This window comes from Lonchura striata, chromosome 24 (assembly GCF_050655825.1).
Source record: "Lonchura striata isolate lonStrDom1 chromosome 24, ASM5065582v1, whole genome shotgun sequence".
NCBI lineage: Eukaryota > Metazoa > Chordata > Aves > Passeriformes > Estrildidae > Lonchura > Lonchura striata.
The window spans coordinates 2,039,448-2,065,245 of record NC_140726.1 but is presented as its reverse complement, the minus strand read 5'-3'; the positions used below and the strand labels follow the sequence as shown (position 1 = coordinate 2,065,245).

General features: G+C 51.6%; 1 protein-coding gene across 6 annotated transcripts in view; it reads right to left on the bottom strand.

Annotated features, from left to right (window-relative positions):
- Nucleotides 1-25,798, bottom strand: part of KIRREL3 (kirre like nephrin family adhesion molecule 3) — a 385,133-nt gene that overhangs the window by 118,075 nt on the left and 241,260 nt on the right. For 5 of the 6 annotated variants that reach the window (XM_077787972.2, XM_077787973.2, XM_085560097.1 and 2 more), the window contains one exon: nucleotides 23,178-23,255. The exons of the other annotated variant lie outside the window; for it this stretch is intronic. In XM_077787972.2, coding sequence (XP_077644098.1) covers nucleotides 23,178-23,255 — 78 coding nt within the window. The remainder of the gene's footprint in view (nucleotides 1-23,177; nucleotides 23,256-25,798) is intronic. 6 annotated transcript variants of the gene reach the window in all.

The following is a 25,798-nucleotide window of genomic DNA, read 5'->3' as shown; positions in this document are numbered from 1 at the left end:
TGCTCCAAGAGGGAAGCAGGAGCTGAGTTTGTGCTTTGCTCACTCACAAACACACAGGGACATGAGACTTTCCCTGGAAGCACAGCCTGGGGCTCCCTGTTGATTCCAGCCGCCTGTGCAGCTCCCAGGGGAAGGTGTGGGATGCACTGAGGTGAAACCAAAGCCAAACAAAGGCCCAGGAAAAGCAATGAAAAGTAGGGCAATAATCCGGGGAAGGGGCTGGAGCACCAGGACAGGCTGAGGGAGGCTGGAGGAAAGCAGGCTCAGGGGCACCTTCTCCCTCTCCACAGCTCCTGACTGGAGGGGCAGCCAGGTGGGGGTCAGACTCTGCTCCCAGGGAATGAGGGACAGACAGGAGGAAATGGCTTCAAGTCACAGCAGGGGAGGTTTAAGTTGGATATTTAGGAAAATGTTCTTCACAGAAAGGTTGCAAAGCATTGGAAGGGTCTGTCAGGGCAGTGGTGGGGTCCCTGTCCCTGGGGCGGATGTGGGATTAGTGATGAAGATGTTGGAGGTGCTGGGTTGAGGGTTGGACTTGATGATCTTAAGTCTTTTTCAAACTAAATGATCTTGTCCTAATACCAGCTGCCAGAGCAGGGTTTAAGGTGCAAAGCCAGTGCTCTGCTCTCCTGCCTGGCCTCTGGGAATGTGCTGTCTCCTGGCCCAGCTCTCAGCAAGCCCACGTGCTGAGCTGAGCTCATCCCGCAGTGATGTCAGATATTTGCCAGGCACTGCTTTGAGAGGAACCATCAACATCCCACTGTGTCCACTAAGTAGCTTCAAACAGGAAACGGGGAAATTTTGAGTAAGATATTAAACCTTTCAGAGATCTTTTTGTCTATTAGTCACAGAGGCAAGAGATCTGAACTATCGAGTGTTCTGCTGGCTTTGATACCCACATGAAATCCCAGCACTGCTTTCAAAGTCACTGTGAGGAGTTTGATCAGCCATGCAGAAAGGGCTGAAATGTCATCGGCTGCGCTGTTATTAGCTGCCAATTGGGAAAGGTGTAAGAGTATCTTTACCGTGGGATATTTATTAGCAAACTCTTCCCAGCAGCAGCCTGGAGAATTACCTCTGGTGAGATTAAATGCCTGCTCCTGGGAGCTGCACTGATAGGAAACAAACTAATGTACTGCATCGAGGCACCAAAAAGCTGCATTCAAGTGACCTCACAGACTGGATCACACTGAATATTCCAACTGTATGCATGGATCCAGGCTCTGCGGATGGCTCCAGGCTCTGTGGATGGCTTGTGGTTTCATGGATTGCTCCTGACTGCATGGATGGTTCCAGGCTCCATGGTTGGTTCCTGGCTCCGTGGATGGCTCCAGGCTCCATGGATGGCTCCAGGCTCTGTGGATGGCTCCAGGCTCCCTGGATGGCTCCAGGCTCTGTGGATGGCTCCAGGCTCCATGGATGGCTCTTGGTTCCATGGATGGCTCTGAGCTCCATGAATGGCTCCAGGGTCCATGGATGGCTCCAGGCTCCCTGGATGGCTCCAGGCTCTATGGATGGCTCCAGGCTCCATGGATGGCTCCAGGCTCCCTGGATGGCTCTTGGTTCCATGGATGGCTCCGAGCTCCATGAATGGCTCCAGGGTCCATGGATGGCTCCAGGCTCCCTGGATGGCTCCAGGCTCTGTGGATGGCTCCAGGCTCTGTGGATGGCTCCAGGCTCCGTGGATGGCTCCAGGCTTCCTAGATGGCTCGTGGTTTCATGGATTGCTCCAGGCTCCATGGATGGCTCCAAGCTCTGTGGATGGCTCCAGGCTCCGTGGATGGCTCCAAGCTCCATGGATGGCTCCAAGCTCTGTGGATGGCTCCAGGCTCCGTGGATGGCTCCTGGTTCCATGGATGGCTCCAGGGTCCATGGATGGTTCCAGGCTCCCTGGATGGCTCCAGGCTTCCTGGATGGCTCCAGGCTCTGTGGATGGCTCCTGGTTCCATGGATGGCTCCAAGCTCCATGGAAGGCTCTTGGTTCCATGGATGGCTCCGAGCTCCATGAATGGCTCCAGGGTCCATGGATGGCTCCAGGCTCCGTGGATGGCTCCAAGCTCCTTGGATGGCTCCTGGTTCCATGGATGGCTCCAGGCTGCTCTGCTCTCCCAGCCTCTCCTGCTGCCCAGATAGCACCGAGCTCTGAGCAGGCAGCATTATCTCCTATTGGACAAGCTTCCAGAGCTGGGATATGTGCTTTGGAGCACTCAGGACTTTTGCAGGGTTGGAGGTAGAGGCAGCAAGCTGGATTAGGTGGTGTTTTACCCAGGGCCAGCACAGGAGGAGGGGGGAAGCAGGCGAGGTGTTGCAGGGGGGCTGCAGAGGAGCTGAAGGGTCAGCCAGAGGCAAAGCTGGTGGTGTCACTAAAGCTGTGGTGGAGGGGAGGGGTGTGAGAGCTCCCCCCACCCTGGGCTGGGGCCAGCACCTCATCCCAGTGCCTGGCCTGCCGTGGCACCCTCTCCAAGGGCAGCTGTAAGCTCTGAGCCTCTGCCAAGGCTGCTCAGGGCACAGGGTGATGCCTGTCCTTCCTGGGAACAAGGGCAGTGGCACCAGCAGCTGTTCCAGAGGCACTGGAAACCCTGGGCAGGCGCTGAGCACCAATCCCTCATGGAGACAAGAGCAGAGGGGAATAGATTTCCTCTCATTGATCCACCGGCAGGCCCGGCTCCACTGCACACTGCCAATGACTCCAAGAATTATTTTGTTACCGGTGCTCCTGAGGAGGCTGTGGCACAGTAAGAAATCACCATTTGTTCTCCTGTCAAGGTGTAATGTCCTGGCACAACTCCCCAGGCCAGGCTGATGGGCTGAGGTGGGGAGAACAGAGCAGGGGGTGCTCCTGCTCTGGTAATTCCAGCCAAGCAGCTCTTTCTGTGGCAACTCCTGCTGCTTTTTGGGTGATAACTCTTTGTAGCTCAGAAAGGAGGTGGCAGGTCCCCAGCTGCAGGAGTCTTGCACAGACACTCCTGGGACCTAAAACCTCCCACTTGAATCCACAGAGAAGAAAAAGGAACTTTTCCTTCTAAAAACAACAATGGATGTGCAAAACAGTGGGCAGCAGCCTGCCTGCACCAGGTCTCCCAGATAAAATCCTCAAGGATTTTATCCCTTGTGATGTTCTGAAATCTCTCTTTTCCTGCATGACAGTAAACCCAAGTGCATCCCCTTTGCCCACCCTTTGTTCCCAGATCAGGACTGCTCTTTTGAAATAGAGTCCTTTAAATTTCAGCTCATCTTTGAGTTAGAGGGCACAGAGGACACTCGTCCATAGGAAAACGAGAAGGATGAATAATCCATTTCACAAACGATTTGGAGATTTCAAAGTCTGGCTCTGCTCCCAGGAAGAGCAGCAACTGGAAGTTGTGCAGTTCACGGGGTGGAAAATTAGAGCAAAGAGCTTGCCTTGGGTCGCACCATGTTTCACTTCCACCCTCGTTTTTCAAAATCTGTTATCGCACGCTATGAGGCATGGAGAGAAATCAGAATGAAGATGCAGCTCAGAACAGAAAATGCAGATATTGAATGTTACATTCTCTGCATTTGGAAGCAGGGTTGGATGATCTTTAAAGTCCCCTCCAACCCAAACTGCTCTGGGATTCCATAACATTAAAAAGAATGGGAAATTCTGCTCCTTCTCACAATAATTTTAACTAGCCTTGCTACAGATTGGTGAGACACTGTACAGATTGGAGAATCCATCCAAGGAGTGGTTAAATGAGTTTCTCTACAGGAGTTTCCATCTCTGAAGGTGTTGGAAGTGCCACCATTGAAGATTCCCTCACCAGATATCCCCCTGAACAAGAAACATCTTGGTGGCACCAAAGCTCATGGATGGAGGGAAAAGAAGGCAGGAATAAATCTTATTATTGCCCTGGAAGGCTGGGAAGCTGCTGTCTGCATGAAACATCACCTGGGTGGCTTTTGGGGGAGCTCCTGGCCAGAAGAGCTCTGGGATATTGCAGAGCAGGCTGTGGACTTGCTCCAATTCCTGCTGTTCACCACAACAGGGTGGGATTGCTTGGGGTTGTGCTTGTGAATTATCAGCTCTGAAGATGAAGTGGAGTGAGAATTAGCAGGTTTCTGCTATAATTATTGTTTGCTTGGATTTTTACAAGTGGAAGTGATTGTAAATATGTGCATTTTTTTTTTAACACATGCAAGATTCATATTTAAAATTAAAACAAATTATTCTGAAAAACAGCCTGAAGTGAAGTATATGCAATACACACACACAAAAACAGTGGCAGGAGGAAGACCTGCCAAAAAGTGGCAGGGGGAAGGAGGGGTTGGAGATGCTGAGATGAACAGACAGGGAGCAGATCATCTCTGAGCAGGAAATGTTTCACACACATGCCCATCTTGTTATCCCAGGAAGGTGCTTAAAAATTCACTTACTTCTCTGTCTATATGTGGAAGTTTCATAAAAGCTTCCCTCCATGAGAATCTTGGCTACTCTATCCCCAGAGCCAAGGAAACACCTAGAAAATACATTTATCCATCATGGAAGAGGCTGCACCACTGCTGACAACAACCAGCTGATGCATTTCACCTGGGTTTTACCCAGTAAAGCAAAAAAAACATGAAAAATGAGAACAACATGAATCCCATCAATATTTACAGCCCTGCAACTGCTTTTTCAGCCCAGGTGCAGCCCTGGGAGAAGGCCCAGGGAAGGGGCAGTGCCTTGTCAGACAGACCCCGTGGCTTCTCCCCTTCCCTGCTGGGGGAGAAGGGAGGCTCGGAGGGAACTCGGGTTATTTAACACGGATTATTATTATTTAACTCGGATTATTTAACGGATTTTGCTGTTTGTTTTGTCACCAACTCCTTCTCAATGTTCCCCACTGCAGAGTCAATGGCTGCCTGGTGCAAAAGCCCGGTCCAAGAGCAGATTAGCACATCCCAGCCTGCTGTGTTAATTAGCAGGTAATGAGAGATGCTCGTCAATAAACTCAGCCGTGTCTGACCCCCTCCTGGGCGCTGCCTGCAGGACTCGGGAATGACAAGCTCTGCTGGGGTCACTTAGGAGATGATGTGCTCCCACCCCAGGGCAGAGGCAAAGCTTTGGGAGAGTTCACACAACCAGCACAGCAACAAAGCCCTTGCACTCAGGTTCTCGGGGTACAGCCGGGGGAAAGGCTTTTCCACCTGGTTTGCTGGTAGAGGAGCCCTTGCTCAGGGTTCAGAGCTGGTAGTGTAAAGCCAGGAGTCAAAAATGAAAGGAACTTCCTTATCATTAAACAGGAGTTGGACTTTGTGATCCTTGTAGATCCCTTCCAAGTCAGTGTATTCTAGTATTGCATTATTCTCTAAATATAGAATTATACTCCCTTGGAGCAAATCAGTGGAAATCCCTCCCCAAGGATTCCCCACTCCTGAGAACTTGTTCGCAGTGGGGATAAATACCCCTAAGGAAAAACAAACAAACAAACAAACAAACAAGGCTCTTTTGCAGCTTAAATCAGAACAAACTTCAAATGCAGGTCCCTTCTCAGGCTGAAATCCTGAGGAATGGTGAAAGGAAAGTCCCCAAACAGTAAGAGCTGCCTGTGCCACGTTCATTTCTGACTTGAGGAAAAGCTCCCTGCCTTCAAGGCGGCAGGAACATAACCTGTTTGAGGCCTTAGAGAGAGACACATAGCCATCATCATCATTTTTAAGGAGCAATGTGCACCACAGTGCCTTACGGACACCTATAAATTACCCAGCACCCGCCTGCCAGCTCAGCCTAAGCTCGATATTGCCTGCAGTAATTATTTGGATCAAATGCAGTTTATCTGCTTCATATTTGTGTTTCTGTGCTCTCTGGTAACTTATAAATGTCATTGCAGTGTTTATTTGTTATAATGAAACTTAATGACGTTTGAAACCAATGGCTGTGGTTGCAGGCTGCAAGTTCGAAGTAATCTCTTCATCTTTGAAGCAGGAGGCCCAATGATAACATTAAATTATCCTACAGAAAAGGAAGATGTATGCAGACAGATATTCAGGCCTGTGTATTATTCATTGGAGAGATGACTAGCAATGAGCCACAGTGCCTAAGGCGACGGACTCAAAGCATTGTCACCCAGCGAAGGCAAATGTTCCTGTCCAAGGGGAGCCAGTTGTCAAGCCACAAGCCCAAGTGCATCTCAATCTGTTTTATTAAACCTTCGAAGGCATGCTGGGGTGGCTGGGTGCCAGATGCCCGTGTGAGATGGCTGGCAGGGAAGAAATGAGGTGGGGCTACTGTAAAACACAGCAGAGCTGTGTCAGGAGGGGAGTATCCAGCTTTGGGGGGCATCAGAGGGGTGGGCAGTGCTAGGACCCCACCCCAGCCAGGTGCTGGGTGCTGAAGGCTGTTCTCCTTCCATGCAAGTCCCAGAATAAACTTTTCTTGCTTTGCTTCAGGCACTGCTCCTTGTCCTCCCTCCTTCTGAATAATTTCCTCCCTTGGTTTCTATTTCTGCGTATATTTATAGACTCTGGTCGTGTCTCCCCTTGAGCCTCCTCCAGACTATATAAATTTACCTCCTCCAGTCTCTCCTCTTACAACCTGCTGTCGAATCCCTGGGCCATTCCTGCCACCACAGTCAGAATTCTCCCTGGCTTTGCTCTGTGCTGCCCCGCTGCAGGGCCCGGCGCTGCTGCGGTGCCAGTCCCACGTGGAGCTGCACAATTTCTGCTGCCTGATCACCTCGGGACCTGCTCAAGCAAAATGCCCGTGGCAACAGCCAGGAACATCTTTCCCTCAGCTCCCTGTGTGCTGGCAGGAGTGTGGAAGTACCCAGCACTCAAAGAGCTTTAACCCCTGCAGCACAGCCGAGCTGTGCAACTCCTGGTTTTTGAGCTGCTTTCCTTCACATGGGCTGGGCTGGTGCTCCCAACTCCTGCTCAGGCTGCTGCATCTCCCAGGAATATGGAAACAGCTTCACTATCCCCCTCCTCGCAAGGGCAGTGAAATTTTAGGGTCTGCAGGAAACTGGACCCCAGTGAAGTTTGGGTTTTTGTCTTCCCCTGCTTCTCCTGCACAGAGTCAGGCAGGTCTGGAAATGCCCTGTGCTGCAGCATCTGCCCCAGCAGCAAAGCTCCCTCCTCTGGTCTGGCCCTGAGCAATGGGACAGTGTGGCCAGAGGGTGAGGGAAGGGTTCTGCCCTGCTCAGGTGAGAGCCCACCTGCAGTGCTGCCTCCACCTGTGGGGTCTTCAGCATTGGAAGGACATGAACAAACTGGAGTGAGGCCAGAGGAGGTCATGGAGATGCTCCAGGACAGGAGCCCTTCTGCTCTGGAGCTAGGCTGGGAGAGCTCAGAGCCCCTTCAAGAGCCTAAAGGGGCTCCAGGAGAGCTGGAGAGGGACTGGGGACAAGGGATGGAGGGACAGGACACAGGGAATGGCTCCCACTGCCAGAGGGCAGGGATGGGTGAGACATTGGGAATGAATTGTTCCCTGGGAGGGTCGTGAGGCCCTGGCACAGGGTGCCCAGAGCAGCTGTGGCTGCCCCTGGATCCCTGGCAGTGCCCAAGGCCAGGCTGGACAGGGCTGGAGCAGCCTGGGACAGTGGGAGGTGTCCCTGCCATGGCAGGGGATTGGAACAAGGCCCTTTCCAACCCAAACCATTCCATGATTCTGTGATTCTGTGATACCCAGCAGTCTCTCTTCTCTCCCAGGGCTGTTGTGCGAAGCCATTCCAAATCCCTGAACTACCCTGAGAGTGCCAATGTTTAGAACTTCAGTTTCATGGGATTGCAGGGCAGGATTGTTTCCTCAAACCCTCCCAGGACCAGCCCATGGGGCACATCCATCACTGGCATCTCTGTACCTGGCACCAGCTGAGGTCCCTGCCCTGGGAGGTGACCCCTGCACAGGGCAAACCCTACCAGCAAACCCTGGTCAGTGCTTTGCTCACTGGGCAGCAGGGGTGCAGGAAAGCCTGGGCAGCTCACTCACTGTACCCACTGAGCACCTGGATGGCAACCAGAGGCCATTACTGGCAGATGAGCTACCTGATGACAACTGACAAGAGAAATTCATCTTCATTACTCACAATCCTCACACAGCCAGAGCTAGAGAACCCCCTGCAAGGATCCCACAACTGAGACCTGATCCCAGGCCCCAGCTCTGATTTCCCTATGAGCAGACCTCTTTTCCAGCTGGGAGTGCCTTGGATTACCTAACACACGTGTCCCTGGGTCCTTGCAGCCCCCAGAGCCTGGGCAGGTCTCCCATCCACACTCCCACTGGATCTAGCATTGCTTAAAACCTTGGTGACATCGATAAATGAGGAGGAGAGACCTGTGCAGGGCCACCTGCAATGACCTTGATGGAAACCCTTGAAAAGGGAGTTAATTCCAGACTCTGGCCGCGCTCGGCTCGGAGGGGATGCAAGCTCTGCCACCTCCCAAGCAGCCCTGGAAACAAACACGTTGACAAATGAGGCTGCCTCTTAATGAAGCCGCAGCCAAAGTCAATACTCGGCCCTTCTATCAGGGCACAGATCAAAGATGGTCTCAAGGGCAAAGGGCCTGGCAGGGGTGGGACAGCTGCCACTCACAGGAGGGAAGGGATGGCTCAAAATGAAAAGGAGCAGCCTCAGAAGCAGAGGGAGACAAGGGCAACTTGCAGAATCAGAAAGGAAAAGGATTTAGAAGAGAAGACATACAGAAGGTGGGGTAAGCCTTTCTTCCAGGCCCGGAGTGCTCTGTCTGCAGTTAAATCCTGGTATTCTCTCCATGTCCATCACTGCTGCACATGCAGAGCTACATCCTCACAAACCTGTACTTCAGCTATTTCTCTGTAGAAGTTTTCCTTCTCCTCCCACCCAGCTGACAAGAGACTGAGGTGGGGAAGGATTGAGGTTGCCCCATCTATTTACAAGTATCTTGAGGGGTTTAAAACTTCACCTCCAAGTTAGGTACAATCACCCCAAGCTGCGGTGATTTTCTGGGGGCAGGGATGGGTAAGAAGGAAGGAAAAAATACAACAGATAAGGAGACCCCTCCCTCAACAGCAAATCAGCTCCCCAGTATCTACAGCTGTTTGCAGCCTGGAGGAAGGATATTCTCACCCTGCAGCTGCTTTAGATCCATCAATGTCCACTGCACCCTCCAAGCCACCACTTCAGGCAGTCCCCTGTCCCAAATGTCGGAACTCAAAATGTCCCTCAGACATTTTTGGATGTTCCAAGACCTGGTCAGAAGCATTTGAGACCCTGGCAGGCAGCTGGAAACAGCTGTGATTTTGGGTTTGAACCATGGAATGATTTACCAGCCTTGCAGGAAGAACAAGAAGTCACAAAAGTTTAGATATTAGAGTAGAAGTAGTTACAAAGTAGAGGGAAGAATTTTTGAGTGCTGTACAGGGGGTTTTGGTTTTGTACATGGGGGTCAGAGGGTTTAAGATGGATTTGGGATTTGGGCCTGCCCTGTCCTCCCCCTTTCTCCTTCCTCACCTCCATGTTCTTGGTGATGTTGGCACTCACAGATTGGTTTAGAGTGGAAAGGCACCATTTAATATAGGTAGTGGGCATTGGGAAAAACTGTAACCATGTAACACGTAATGTACCATATAAAAGATAGAAAATCACCATTTAATATAGGTAATAGGCATTGGGAAAAACTGTAACCATGTAACACGTAATGTACCATATCAAAGACAGCAGCAGCCCTGGGCGGGGAGAGAAGAAGCAGTCGGGGTCAGAGAGGATGTCAGGGTGTGTGTGTGCCTCTGCCTGAGCTGTGAGCAAACCACAGCAGCCCGAGGAGAAAATCTTTGAGATAACTTGCAATAAACTGCCTTGAGACCGAACAACAGAGACTGCTGAGCCTTTCTTTGGAAGCACAGGTTGGAGGAGAGACTTTTCCACCACACGGAACCCCTGAACCAGGCTGGGGTTCTGACACCCAAAGGGCAGGCTCACGACAGGGAATGGGTGGGACAGGAGCCCTTTGGTGGATGGTGTGAGCCTGATCCCAGCCTGGCTGTGGCCAAACCCCTGGATGCAATTCCATACCCCGGCTCTGGCTGGCTGGAAGCAGGTTCCTGGGGCAGGGATTGCTCCCCCCCTGTGCCACAGCACCTGGCCCAGCATGGACTTGACCCTCAGCTGTAGGTGAGCCCACCCAGTCATTTCCTGTCTCCAGAAAAATCCATGGGCAGCTCGGCTCCCCCTCTGAAAGCTCCAGGATTGAACACTGGTCTGAGCTGATAGCAACAAGGACCCAGCAGACTTATCTCCAGGTCAACCTAAATATTTCATTTAGCTTCTAAAGGAGTCAATGCCTTTCCCTCTTTCTTCCTTTATTTTAAATCTCAGAATGCTACTGACTCTCATGAATATTGATGAGGATCATTAGTCACTGAACATTTCACTTCCCTTCTCTTTTCCCGTCTATATAAAAGCTTCATCTTTGTTAAAGGGGGAAAAAAAAATCCCATCTCAAGTTATATCTCTGGATATGCTTTAAGATTAGCTCCATTAATACATTTCTAGAGGAGTAAATACCCATGGGAGCAAATAAAGGGTGTAAAAGGGCACAGAAATTCTGACTCTGAGACTGGTGCTGCTCTGGAGGGAACTGGGAAGGTTTGTGGCTGATGTTCTTTGCTCTCTGAAGGTTCTCGTGGCAGCCTTGGGTACTAAATAATCCTTGCATTGGCTGCCTGGCCTGGGGGCTGCCCTCATTCCCCCTCACACATGATCCCTACCTATCCTGCAGGTTTTTGACTATTCCCATTCCTTCCACCTTCGGCAGCCTCAGCCTGAAGGCTTCAACTGCACTGAGTGAACACAGGTGGGAGGGCTGGGCCAGATACAGCAAATAATTTGGGGCAGACAAGAAAAGCAGGACATGCAGAATTCAGCTGGATACTTCACAACCAGATTTCCCTATTTCCTCACGATAAGAAAGGATTTTTAGAAGGGTTGAAAACCAAGTCAGCTTAAACACAGCCGTGTGCGTTGCTGGCTGCTTGGCAGTGTCTTTCAGTCAAATCCAACACAGTCCCACTTCAGTGAGGAATGGAAGCAGGATCATTCTGCTGGCCTGAAACACACAATTTCATCCCATTTTGTCATTACAGCAGTGAAATAGAGCTGCCTCACACTGCTCCTCTAAGACAGAAGCTTCATGCTGCGGGTTGGGACCGCAGGGATGGAGTTATGTGGCACACAGGGAAACCCTGGGGATGGAGCTTCCAAATGAGTTATTCAAGCCTTTTCCAAGCACAGCAAAGCCACTGTCTCCCCAGTGCCCAGAACACCACAGGGTTTCATCTTCACACCAGTCTTAGCTCCCACCCACAGCCTGTTGGGCTGGAAGTGCTCCAGCACACCACTTTGTGCTCACAATTGCACAGCAGATTTCCTCCTGCTGGTTCAAGAACCATTTCAAGAATGATCCTGAGTGTCTCAGAGTGGGGCTTACAAGGCTGCAGTGGTTTTAATTGATATTCTAAGTGACAGGAGCTTGGTACTGCTTCATTGCTCCAGTCTGGGCATCAACAAACCATCTCTGCCTGCAGAAAGCACATGGCTGCCTCCAGGAGAGGGAGGTTGGAGATCCAGAGCAGGCAGGAGCAATCCTGGAGTCTCCTTGCAGCTGTGTGTGCACTGCAGTGTCTGTGCCCCTGACATAGCAGAAATGATGCTCTCCCTTTCTCCAGCCTTGGGTGGAGATGTGCTGTCACAATCTTGTCCCATTTCTGACCAAAATCGAGATTGTTTTCTTGAAAGTAAACTTCCAGATATCTTGAGAGCTGGAGACTTCCACACAGCCAGGTTATTATGTCCATGTCAGGGGGATTTACAGCATCATCAGCACCGACTCAATGGCAGAGCCAGATCTGCCCATCCAGGCTCTGCTGGTGGCCACCACGTCCTTTAGTGGTGGCCTGGCAGTGCTGGGTTATTGGCTGGACTCAGTGATCTTCAAGTTTTTTCCAGTCTAAACAGTTCCATGAGTGAGTGTCAGCTGTGTGACGGGGGTCACTGATCCCACTGCTGCCAGCAGCCCCCCTGGCAGGGTCCCCACAGACACGAGGGAGGAAAGCTAAATGGCAGACCCCAGGCTGCAGCAGCAGCTCTGCAGAGAGGGGAAAGCTATCAGCAGACACAGCTCCAAGGGAAACTCAGCCTGGAGCAGCGTGGAGGTGGGACAGCCAGAGCTGCCATCTCCAGACAGAAGCCTTGGACCTCCTGCCATTCATCTCCTGATTAAAAATAAACTGGCCCAAAGCCCACAGCACCAAAAGATGGCCAAGCAGCTGTGGCAAGGTGAGGTGCACAACCTTATCTCTGCCTGCCTCCTGTGGACAGGAGCAGTGCACAGGACAAGCTTTTGCCAACAACTTGCCATATTCCTCAGGTGCACATCCCATTTCAGTGCCAGAAAGGATCTAAAGGGGCATAGCAAGGGCAATGGAATTCAAGTGGCTGAAATAATCTATATCCCCCCCTAGATATTGATCCATGTATATAAATAATGGAATCCCAGAATGGTTTGTTTGGGTGGGATGTAAAGCTCATCCTGTTCCACCCCCTGTCATGGGCAGGGACACCTTCCACTATTCCAGGTGTTCCAAGTCCTGTCCAGCCTGGCCTTGGACACTTCCTGGGATCCAAGGGCAGCCACAGCTGCTCTGGGAAACCTGTGCCAGGGCCTCAGCACCCTCACAGGGAAGAATTTCCTCCCAGTATCCCCTCTAACCCTGTCCTCCTTCAGCTTTAGGCCATTTCCTCTTGTCCCATCACTACATGCTCTTGTGAAGAGTCCATCTCCAGCCTCAGATTCCTGAAATGTTTTTAGTGGGCCTCCCAAAGGCAGTCCCTGCAAAGGAGCAGTGCACAGATTCCACAGGATCCAGGTTCTCCTGTACACACCTGCAGGCTGAACAGCGAGAGCAGCAGCTCCTGAAATGTCTGATGCTGGTACTCAGGGAGTGAGGAAGGATCGTATTCATTTATTTAAGACCACACAGCAATAGCTTTCCACAGGGGACTGCTGCTCGAATCAATAGATAAAATGATACCCTTCGACCATTAACTGCTACAACAACAGTTACCGTAAAGCTCCCGACTTTGCATCAGATTTATGAGCAGCAGAGTTGTTCAGATGCTCTAAAGCTCTGGAGTCGACTGGAACATCACGGATGGAGCTCTGCTCTCCTCTCCAAAGGAGCAGAGAGCAGCAGGAGGCTGGGGAGAACAAACAGCTGATAACAAGAGATCTTTCCCTTGGCAGCATCCTCGGGAATGTGCGTGCTGCACCATCCAGGACTTGGCTCATGGCCACAGCGGTCCTGCCTTACCCAGTTTTCCTGCTGACCCAACCCAGGCACAGCTTCACCCTGACACCAGACAGACAGCCCCTACACTGGTTTTCCTCATCTTTCACTTACATCCCTGCCATGTTCAGCTCTGGGACACACAAAGCATCACGGAAATATCAATGAGACCTCTGAGATAACAGCGCATCCTTAACAACTCCTTGGGACTGGCTCTCTCCACTCTCATCTTGCTTCCCAACGCCTTTGTCAGATAAAGAACAAAAGGCTCAATGCAGCTCACCCAGAGCTGCCGGCACTAATCAATTGCTGAGTGACAATGCTGGGTGAGGGGAGCACCCCTGTCGGAACTCAAAATGTCCCTCAGACATTTTTGGATGTTCCCGGCCCAGGTCAGAAGCATTTGAGACCCTGGCAGGCAGCTGGAAACAGCTGTGATTTTGAGTTTGAACCATGGAATGATTTACCAACCTTGCAGGAAGAACAAGAAGTCACAAAAGTTTAGATATTAGAGTAGAAGTGACTACAAAGTAGAGGGAAGAATTTTTGAGTGCTGTACAGGGGGGTTTTTACTTTGTACATGGGGGTCAGAGGGTTTAAGATGGAGGATTTGGGCCTGCCCTGTCTTCCCTCTTTCTTCTTCCTCACCTCCATGTTCTTGGTGATGTTGGCACTCACAGATTGGTTTAGAGTAGAAAGGCACCATTTAATATAGGTAATAGGCATTGGGGAAAACTGCAAACATGCAACATGTAATGTGGGAGAGAAGAAGCAGTCGGGGTCAGAGAGGATGTCAGGGTGTGTGTGTGCCTCTGCCTGAGCTGTGAGCAAACCACAGCAGCCCAAGGAGAAAATCTTTTAGATAATTTGCAATAAACTGCCTTGAGACCAAACAACAGAGACTGCTGAGCCTTTCTTTGGAATCACGGGCTGGAGGAGGGATTTTTCTACCACACGGAGCCACCCTGAACTAGGGATTGCTCTGGCACAGCCCCATGACAGAGCTGTGAGCCCCGGTGAGGAGCGGGTGGCACCTTCACGGGGAGTGGCAGCAGAGTCAGCAATGCCAAGTTCCCAGTGCATCCCCTGGAGATCAGCTGGTAATGGAGCTGCCACCGCTGCACCCCTTTGTGCCAGGGTTCCTGCAGCTCGCAGCAAAGCGTGGCAGAAATCCCATTTCCAGGGTGCAGACCATGCAAAGCCCAGAGGGCAAAGCTGGGGGAAGATGCTGGCGGGTGTTGGAGCTGTTTCTGGGCTGTTAAGCTCTGCTGTAGCACGGGAGGCTGAGCAGAGCCAACACAGTTTGAACTAAACCAAGTGACGGGTCTGCTCCCCAAGGACAGACCCTTTCCCCTGTCAGGCCAGAGAACCAAGAGCACTTTGACCTTCTGCAGCAGCACTGAGGTTGTTGGCATCTGGTAGAGGAGAAAGGTCACGTTTTACAGGGATAAGAGGACTAGCTCCTATTTATCTTTGAGGCTCAGGAAGATTCATGCTCAGCCTGTGCTGCTGCAGATGTAAAAGTCACTTGCAAGATCCAGATTAAGTGTTCCCATAAATCCAAGTAATTCTGAGGCAGCAACTGCCTTGCTGGGCTGTTAATGGGTGGCACAAATATGCCACTGTGCCTCAGTGCCACGGTCTAATCAGAGGTTTTCCTGGCAGGAAGGGTTCACTGAGCCCAGTTTGAACTATGGCAGGGAGCAGAAGAGGCGGTCAAGCAGAGAGACATTTGGAGCAGAGGCACAGCCAGCTTCTCTGAACAAGCCATTTTCCCCCAAAATAGCAGGGACTCCATCCCAGAGTGCAGCTGGTTTCTCTCCAGGCAGTAACACGGGGCCTGACAGAGACAGGACCTGCAAATCAGACCATTGTAGAAGGGATGCTGAGGCTCCAAGAGGAAAAAAATATTGTGAATCCCTCTGTTCTCCACTGGAGAAATGGAAGGGCATGGTGGATGGATGATGAGGGGTGGGACATCAGAGGGATGTGGAGCTGCTGGAGTGAGTCCAGAGCGTCCATGGAGATGCCCCAGGACTGGAGCCCCTCAGCTCTGGAGCTGGACTGGGAGAGCTGGGGGTGCTCACCTGGAGAGGAGAAGCTCCAGGGAGAGCTCAGAGCCCCTGCCAGGGCCTGGAGGGGCTCCAGGAGAGCTGGAAAGGGACTGGGGACAAGGGATGGAGGGACAGAACACAGGGAATGGCTCCCACTGCCAGAGGGCAGGGCTGGATGGGAGATTGGGAATTGGGAATTGTTCCCTGTGAGGATGGTGATTCCCTGGCACAGGGTGCCCAGAGCAGCTGTGGCTGCCCCTGGATCCCTGGCAGTGCCCAAGGCCAGGCTGGAGGGGGGTTGGGACAACCTGGTCTAGAGGAAGGTGTCCCTGCCATGGCAGGGGTGGAATAGGATGAGTAGTAAGGTCCCATACAAGATAAACCACTCCATGATTCTGTGATTCTGTCACTGAACTGGGCACGCATCTGCCCACAGCCCTACAAGCAGCAATGCATCCACACTCTGTGCCCACCACATTATCCAGGATTTCAATATTTGTGACACGCTTTAAAACTTTAACCCAGTTTGGTGTTTAGATCCATCTCCTTTCCTCTTTGTCCTCCTTGGTTTTGTGTTTCCCTTTTCCCCACCTCAGCACTGCTGCCCAGCTCCCCAGGGACCCCAGCTCTGCCCTGAAGAAGGAGCTGCAGCCCTCGCTGCTGCAGGAGCTGCAGATTGCCTCAGAGAAGCTATTAAGAAGCAGTCAAATAGAGCAACCTTTCATTGACAAGGCACTCGGCCCTTTAAACGATTCCAAATAATGTTTTCTTTTTATTGCTTTCTGCAGTTTTACAGCCTTGATTTCAAGTTACTTTGGCTTATGATAAACTCCAGATCTATAATGCCTCTATTCTCTCCCTCTTTGGTCTCTCTTGTCCACTTCTTCTTTATGTTTTTTATTTAAAAAAGATCCAGGAAAACAGATAGCAGATTAAAAGGGAAACAAATTGAAATGGGTCAAATGTATCTTGCTTAGATGACAGCCACCCCATTAGATACTCTTAAACAGGACAAATAATCTGTTTGGAAGCATAAGTGGGCTGTTACATTTATTCTAAATTACAAACCAAATGATTGCAGCCTCAAATGGAAGCACTGGCTAATTGCACTAATATCTCACTAATTCCAGCACCAAAGAATGGGGGGAAAAAAAAAAATATTTTCACCATTTTACCAATTATTCAATTTAGGCCAAGGTACATTATGCAAACCCTGGGTTGAGCTTCCTCTCCATTTTGTGATCTATGACAAGGACTGGAATTCCAGTTATTAATAATGGAGGAGCTATAATTATTCTAAGGATGGGTATGAGATAATTACAAGCCATAAACACAGCTTTCATATGCACACACAATTCTCTCCCCATGCCTGGCAGCACCAAAACCTTGCTGGAGACTGGAGACACCCTGAAGCTCAGGACAAACCCCCCATGCAGAGCTGCTCACAGGTCATGATGTGAAGCCAGAGCTGGGAACATGAGCAGGAACATGAGCAGGAACACGAGAGGAAAATGAGCAGGAACATGAGAGGAACATGAGCAGGAACATGAACAGGAACACAAACAGGAACACAAACAGGAACACGAGCATGAACATGAGCAGGAACATGAACAGGAACATGAGCAGGAACATGAGCAGGAACACGAAGAGGAACATGAGCAGGAGCATGAACAGGAACATGAGCAGGAACACAGACAGGAACACGAGCAGGAACACGAGCAGGAACACGAACAGGAACACGAACAAGAACATGAGAGGAATATGAGCAGGAACTTGAGCAGGAACATGAACAGGAACATGAGCTGGAACATGTGCAGGAACATGAGCAGGAACATGAACAAGAACATAAGAGGAACATGAGCAGGAACACAAACAGGAACACGAACAGGAACATGAGCAGGAACACAAGAGGAACACGAGCAGGAACACGAGAGGAACACGAACAGGAACACGAGCAGGAACATGAACAGGAACACGAGCAGGAACACGAGCAGCTGCCCAGCTCTGCATCCAGGCAGGGGCTGCTCAGAATCAACATTCCAGAGGTTGGAATTAGGTGATCCTGAAGGATCCTTCCAATCCAAACCACTGTATGGCTCCCTGGTTCCGTGATCCCTAGAAGCTGCAGTCTGTGATGGCTGCATGGACGCAGGAATCATCCCAAACAGAGCAGGCTGGTGGCTCTCCTTCCATTTAGGCCACCACTGCCCCTGTCTCCCTGGGCCAACTCACCCCTGCCCCATATCTGAGGTATGGTGGATGAATCCCATTTTGCAGGACCTCCCCCTTCCCCCAACAACTTGATGTTGGAGCACCTTCCTGGAGAAGACTGCATTGTGTGGAGACCTTACAGCACCTTCCAGTATCTGAAGGAGCCACAGGGAAGCTGGAGAGGGACTCTGTCAGGAACAAGTGACAGGACAAGGGGGAATGGGTACAAATGGAAATTTCGACCAGATATCAGGAAGAAATTCTTTACTGTGAGGGTGGAGGGATATTGGCAAAGCTTTCCCAGCGAGGGTGTGGATGCCCCATTCCTAGAAGTGTCCAAGGCCAGGTTGGACAAGTCCTTGAGCACCCAAGTCTAGTGGGAAGTCTCCCTGAACATGGCAGGGGAAAGGTGGAAACAAATGATTTTTAAGGTCCCTTCCAGCCCTTAACATTTTGGGATTCTATGAACAAAAGAACAGAGCTTTCAATTAGTCCCTTCCATTAGTGACTTCAAATAGGATCCCAAACCTTCAGAACAGAAGAGCCAATGTTAGATTTCAGCTCAGACTGCAAAACTTTCAAGGCCTCACTCTTCACCCTCCCAAAACTGAAGATTTGTCTTATGCTGCCCAACAGCCCCGCATGGCTTTTAAAGAAAAGCCTTGCACCCTGGGTCTGGGCAGCCCTTCCCTGAGCTGATTTCTGCAGCCCTGACCAGCAGAGGTGACCTGCCAAGCTCTCCCTCTTGCACAGAAGGCAGAGCACTCGTTGCTATGTGGATCTGTGTCAGAATCTGAGGTAGTGATGATCCCAAGATTGTAGAAAGTCTCTGTCTGTCAGCCCTGCTGCCAAAGCAGAAGCCATAATTGGTCTGTGCTGGTTTCCAGGTTGTTTATTCTGTTGATCTCTCACATGTTCTGCTGCCCTGCCCAGCTCTGTCCTGCAGGGCAGCGTGTGGGGCTCTGCCCTCAGTGGGATGTGACAAACATTAAATACCAGAAACTCCCTGGGCTGCATTTACAAGAACATGCCAATATCTGTCACCTACGTTGGACAGTGTGTCCCCAGCCTGAACCAACAGAAAAATGCCAACACCACAGTGAGACATGGAGGGCATGAAGAAGGAGAAAAAGGACAAGGCACACCCAATTTCCTCCATCTTGTCCCCTTTGTACCCCTAATCTAGAATCCTAAAATTTTACTTTTGCACCCATGCCACACTTAATTATGACTTATATCAAACCCTCAGAACTTGTAATTCATCCTGTAGGATTGAAAACTCTTTTCCATGGGCAGAGATCACAGCCAGTGTCTCTGGGGGCTCTGTCCAGGGGGGTTCCTGACCCCTGCCAGGGTCCCAGGGCAGCCAGAGGGAAGCCCTGGATTCCCACACATCTGCAGCTCTGCAGCACAGGCTGCTGCTTCTGCTGTGCTTTGTGCAGTGAACGGGGACACCTTGAATGCACAATCCAGCCCCGACACAAACGGAGAGCAGCTGCTGCTGGAGATAACTGCGGCACCACCTCCTCCTGGCACAGCAGGCAGTGTTTGCATCCCTCTGAAGAGGAGGGTTTGTCCTTCCCTCAGCACAGATCATTCACCACTCACTGCTCCAGGAGGAAGCTGCTGCACCAAATCCTTCTGTCCCTTTCCTCGCTCCGTGCTGGGCACGGGGATGGAGCCCACCCCTCATAGTCCAAGAGCTGTGTCCATCCCACGGAGATGCCACCTGCCCTCCACACGTGAGGACACAAGAGCCAGCAAAGAGACTGGGAGGGGAGGTCAGAGGAGGGCAGGGAGCTGCCCTGCCCCGCTGCCCTGCTGGGGGGACATTGTTGTAGGCACCTTCCAGCAGCCGGTGGCTGGTGGGAACAGGTGGTGGAGGTGAAGGCTGACACCTCTCAGTGTTAATGGTTCCCGTTAGTAGCTTTATGAATGGCAGCCAAAAAGTGCCATAATTGCTGCAGTGATGCCTGCTAATGACTCGAGTTAGATCTGGCAAGTAGTCAAAGGCAGGAGACAAGTAAAATTCCAGGAGCAGCATCTGAATTCCTACCTTGGACCACTGCAGAGGGGAATGGAGCAAGCCCAGCTTGGGACCTGCAGGCATGGACAGGGAGGGACCAAGCATGATGGGTGAGCAGAGAGAGATATTCCAGCACACCCCTTGCCTGCCCTTGGGGACAGAATTGTATGAGAAAGGAGAAGTGGGAATAGAAGAACCAGCCCAAATTTTCAGAGTAGCTCAAAATCCTTTTTCTTGGGGGACTAAGGTGACCCACCTCCTAGGAAACATCTTTCTACTCCAAAATCACCTTGAATCAGGGTGGCACAAGCCCTGGGAGAAGCAGGGTAACTCAGCTCACAGCATCACCTCCAGCCCCAGCAGCATCCCCCTTGCACTGCAGGTGCCTTGGGACATCCAGGCCACCCGCCGTGGCTCCCACTGCTCCACTCCCCTTCCCAAGGAGCAATCCAGCCCCTCCTGAGCTAACAGCATGCTCCTCCTGATTATGTATCTGTTTCTGAATGTTAACAAACAGTTGGCAGCAGCTGATTGAGTGGGTTATTAGCAGAATGAAGACAGATGGTGGAGGATTAACTCCAAAGCGTCTTTATTGCGCGGCCGTCATTGCAGACAGCTCTCCCTCTCCCTCTCCCTCTGTCTACAACTGTCACCAGCTCCATTTCACCCCACAGCCCCCAGTGCACACCAGAGCATGGGCCCAGCACGAGACGAGCCCATCATCAATCACATGAGCGCAGAGCAGCCACGCTGGAGCTGTGCCTTGCTGCTCCCCAGCCAAATTCCAGCCCCAAATCCAGACTTTTCCTGCCGAGGGCTTTACAAGTGAGAAGTGGTCGCACCTGATACGGCACAGCAGTGCAAGGACAGTGCAAGGACAGTGCCCAAACTGCGTTTGCTGTGCCCATCACGTGGTGCCTGACGGCTCCAGCATTGCACCTGGGGCTGTGTGATCACTGCACAGAGATGGGGATGAGGAGCTGATGGAACTGATGTGGGCAGAGGCACATCCATGGACACCGATCTCGGCTCCTCATCCAGGAGCCCAGCTCAGCTGGAAGAGCCACATCTGCAGCCAGCTGTGCTAAGGGACACCATCACTTGCCAGCTGGTCAAAAAAACCCCACAATGCCACCAAAGGCCCTTGCTGGGCACCTCTAACCCAGATCTATTTCACCCCACTGGGAGAGGTTGCCAAACTGATCTGTGAGCATCCAGACTGGATTTTCTCTGTGAGAACAGCCAAAAACACCACATTCACAGAATCATAGAATATCCTGAGCTGGGGAGACCCACCAGAATCATCCAGTCCCACTCCTGGCCCTGCACAGACACCCCAAAATCCCACCCTGGGCATCCCTGGCAGCGCTGTCCAAAGGCTCCTGCAGCTCTGGCAGCCTCGGGGCCGTGCCCATTCCCTGGGGAGCCTGGGCAGTGCCAGCACCTCTGGGGGAAGAACCTCTGCCTGAAATCCAACCAGAGAAGTGATTGCCCATCAGAAAATGATTCTTCCATACTGTCAAGGCTTCCAACACCTCTTGTGCTTTTCTCCCTCCAAGCCATTGTAGATGTCTCCAGTAAATGACAGGAAGGTTCTAATGGTCCCTGCAATGACCTGTTTCCTCTGGGATGGAGACCCCATGCCTCATATTATCCCACTGCCCCACTGCCTTCCTGTGCTTTCAGTTCCCTCAGCTCCCTTGTAATTATTAGGGCTGCTCTTCAGCCTCTTTTTAAAGGGAGGAAAAGCTCTAATTTGGCACAAATACGAAGGGGGAGTTGCTCTCTCTCCTCACCCTGGCAAGGGAACTGGCCCAAAAGTCTGGCTCAGGCACCTTGGGCAGGAAATTCCTGTAGATGACCAGACACTGACCCCACCCCAGCTCACACACCATACAGTGTGGATCTGTACTGCAATCCACCAAAACTCTGGGAAGCTGGATGTCTGCAATTGCCATCTGTAACTGCTTCTAATGAAAACACAAGTCCTAGGTGGTCTTTGTAGCCATGGAAATCCCTCTGACTTTTGTTTTTGGCAGATTGTACCTTTAAACATAATGGCCCTGCAGCCTGCAGGGGCCAGAAACTGGCTGCATGTCAGGCAGGAACACTTTGTTCCCTTTCCCTCACAAAAGCTTTACTTTTGGCCTTTCATGTTCCTTTGTTGTCTCCACACAAAGCCACGCTCAGCCTGAAAAAGGGGCTGACTTGGTAGGCTGATGCAGGCTCTGAATCCACCAGGGGACCAGAGCCATCCCAAAGGACTGGCAGGATGCCCAGGGTCCTGCCAGCTCTCCAACACCCTTGAGCATCCCCAGGGGCTGGGCACAGCCACAGACAGCCTGTCCCAGAGGCTGGAGGGACAGGAAGGTACCGAGAGGGAGGCTGCACTTTCTCACAGCACTCCTGTCCCATGGGGCAGCCCCTTCCCATTAAAAACATCCTCTAATCAATGTTTAAAGAGCGTGTGGTAATTAACAAGCATGAGGTGAAGCCTTGTGAAGTACTTTCCCCATGTTATCAGCTCAGTATCAGGGCTCCTGGGAACGTGAAGGAACCTTTGATCTTCTAACTGGTATTTGAACCATAAACTTGCCTCTATGAGAGTTTTACTCCATGGAAACAAACTCACCTTTTGCTGTCATGGAAAAAGGATTCCTGCAGGAGCAGACACCACCCATGGCTAACTGCTGGCAAAACTCCATCCCATGCAGGGAAAAAGAATCATGCAATGGTTTGAGTTTGAAGGGACCTTTCAGGGTCACCCAACCCAAGCAGTGAGCAGGGACACCTTCCTCTAGACCAGGTTACTCAGAGCCCCATCCAGCCTGACCTTGGATGTTTCCAGAAAAGAAAGTGCAGCAGGACAAGAGATCACACCCTTTGTCTGAATTATTTCCAATCAGACTCCCTAAAAAGGGTTAAATCCATGCTTGGGTCACGTTTCCAATCCCCAGAGTGACCTCACTGAAGCCAAACTCCCTGTGACACGTCCTGGAGACCCTCCCATCCCGCAGGGCTCTGAGCTTCCTTCTCTCATCCAGCATTAATCAGAGGGGGCTGCACCAGGGCTGGCTCCAGGAAAGGAAGCTACCAGAAGCAAGGATGGCATTTCTTCTGAGTATAAATAGTTTTTGTTTAGTTATTATGCTTCATAATTATTTATGATATTTCTATGGATTAATCAATGCTCATAAAGTACTTGGGGAATGACTGGAATACAAATTAGGGAGATTTTAGCAGAAGTTTGAGGAGCAATGTAACAGTGACTCTGCAAGGTTCAGAGGCACTGGAAACTGGGATTCTGGAAGTGGCATGGTGACCACTGCCACCCAAGGAGAATAAGAAGAGTAGATGCAGCAATAGCTGCAAGAGCTTCCTGTGTGACAAATCCTTTCTGTAGGAAAAGACAGTGGGTTTTGGATGTACAAAGCTCCTGCTCTTCTCTTGCAGCTTCACACAGGGGTCGCCCCACATGCATGCCCTCTAAGATGTTCCAGAGATGAAAGGGAAGCAGGATTTTCTCCTGGGTGGGAACAAGAACCCAGCACACCCTCAGAGGTGAAGCCCCTCACAATGAGATTGCTAAGGAGGAAGAAGAAGAGAAGGTGAGGGAACTGCTCACCTTCAGTCATCCTGCGGTACTTCTCCTTGTACATGAACCCCAGTACTAGGCAGCATCCTCTTCCTGGGAGCCCCAGTTCTGCAAGAGAAGAGAGCGTGGGGTTAGACTGGGCTGGGGACAGGAGCAGGCACCTGGGGCTGCTGCACGGAGCAAATCCTGCTGGAGACACCCTTCAGGAAAAGCACCAGGAAGGTGGGCACCTAACTGAAGTCTCTGGTCAGCCTCACAGAGCTGAGCTTGGCTTGGCCCCAAGAGTGTATTGAGAGACAGGAGGGTCAGCATCCCCTCCCGTGCCTGTCCTTAAGCTCTCCTCTAATCCAAGTGAGGCAAAGAGCTGCATCTTCTTCCACGGCCGCATGTCCCAACAACAGGACTCTTTTATCCCTTTCTCCCTTAGTGGGCAGCAAAGGGAAACGGGAAATAGGGCCTCAGTAGGGAAGATAATTCTGGCCTGAGGAATCTTGCTCTTTAGAAGCAAGCAAGTGAGCCTGTGAGCAGGAGAGTGCCAGAGTCTGAGGAGGCACAGGCCTTTGATGCCTTGATTTGTTAATGGGGCTTTTTGACTCTTGGTAACAAACAGAGAGATCTGAGCGTGGGTTTTTCCAGAAGTAGGCTGCGAGCACAGGCGCTCTCCCTGTGCGCATCTCAGAGAGGCAGAGAGCTCTCGTTCTTCAAACAAATTCTCCTGTGTCACTGCGGAAAATTAAGGTACCATGTCCCCAACGCTGCCTGCGGACCTGCAGAGCTCCTTGGGGGCTTCTGTGCTCTGCAGAGCCCCGCTGATCAAAGCCCCTTTGATGTTTACTTAATGTGGCTGTGGACTCCACGGAGCCCCCTCTGTCGAGAAGGAGCGAGGGAGGTTGTGCTGCTCAGAGAACGCGAGGCTGGAGAGCGCAGCGGTGGCTGGAGAGCGAGCAGGACCTGCCTGGCAAGCTTGGCTTTCAGTGCCATGAGGCAAACTTGGGGTTGAATCACAGATCTGGACCGTGGCCAGAGGAAGAGGGAAGCGTGATGTGATGAGGGAAGATCCCCAAATCCACGTGGGTGCATTCCCAGACATAGAGAATCCCTCCCTCGCTGCTGTGGCATCCCAGCAGAGTGGTTACATCCTCCTCTTGTGCACAGTATCCTCTATGTGCACAGAATTTCAGCCTAAACCTAGGGAAAACCAAACTTCTTCTGATGCCACATGCCAGCCCAGTTAAAGCACTTTCTCTAGCATTATACAGGGCTCCACCTTGCAGGAGGCTCCTGGTCCTGAGGCTCCCACCAGGGAGGAATCAGCACCTAACCAAAACAAATCCCATGTGTAAATCTATGGAGGATGATGCTCAGACAAAAGCAAGTCTCTTGGAATAATCAGAGCAAGCTGAAATTTAATTGCTCCCCTAAATCCGCCTTGTCCTGGAGGGAATGCTTGGAGAGAAAAAGGCATCCTCAGAATGGAACTCCACCTTTCATGATGTCTTTGGAGGTGCTTGTAACTCTCTCACTGGCCATTAAAGGTGGTGACTAACTCAGGTGAAGATGTCTAAAGATCAGGGCAAATCAACCACCAGAACTCTCAGTGGTTTCTTGAATTAACAGGAAGGAGTAATGAGCAACCATTGTTCGGGTCAGATGATGGAAACCAGTTCTCTTGCTCTCCAGGACAGAGACAACGTGCTCCAGCATGGCCTGCACGGAGTGCACAGGCACAGACACTGTAGTTTGTGTCACACTCAGGAAGGTGTCAGCCTGCAGGGTGCTGGATGTCTCTGACTGCAGGGACAGCCAGCTCAGGCTGCCTCCCCAGCCCGCTGATAACGAGGACTGATAAGACCTTGCTGACCCTGGGGGAGGTTCCATGCAGGATCCTGTGAGGACACACACTCCGTGTGTCTGGCAGAGCCCCGAGCCTGCCCAGAGCCCCCAGGGCCAACTGTGCAGAGCCAGCAGAGCAGGTGAGAGCCTTTATGTCTTTATTGATAGGAAAACAAAACCCCATCGATTGCTATTGAGCCTCAAACGAGCACCAAGGTATCAAAGTAATTAAAACAACACAATTAGATTAGTGTCAGACAAGGCAGCAGAGCCCACAGTGCAGCTGAGCCAGCCAGCACTGCTCGCTCAGATGTGCACACGGGGCCTGAGTGTGGATGCTGGCTGGGTTTTCCTGGACACAGACTGGGGGTGAGGGGGCCTGCCACACCCTGCACACACCATGAGCACAAACATCACCAAGATCATGGAATGGTTTCAGTGGGAACAGACCTTAAGGAGCCAGCCTTGGGCAGGGACACCTCCCACTGTCCCAGGCTGCTCCAGCCCTGTCCAGCCTGGCCTTGGGCACTGCCAGGGATCCAGGGGCAGCCACAGCTGCTCTGGGCCCCCTGTGCCAGGGCCTGCCCACCCTCACAGAGAACAATTCCTCATTCCCAATATCCCATCCAGCCCTGCCCTCTGGCAGTGGGAGCCATTCCCTGTGTCCTGTCCCTCCATCCCTTGTCCCCAGTCCCTCTCCAGTTCTCCTGGAGCCCCTTCAGGCCCTGGAGGGGCTCTGAGCTCTCCCAGGAGCTTCTCCTCTCCAGGTGAGCACCCCCAGCTCTCCCAGCCTGGCTCCAGCCCTGGAACATCTCCGT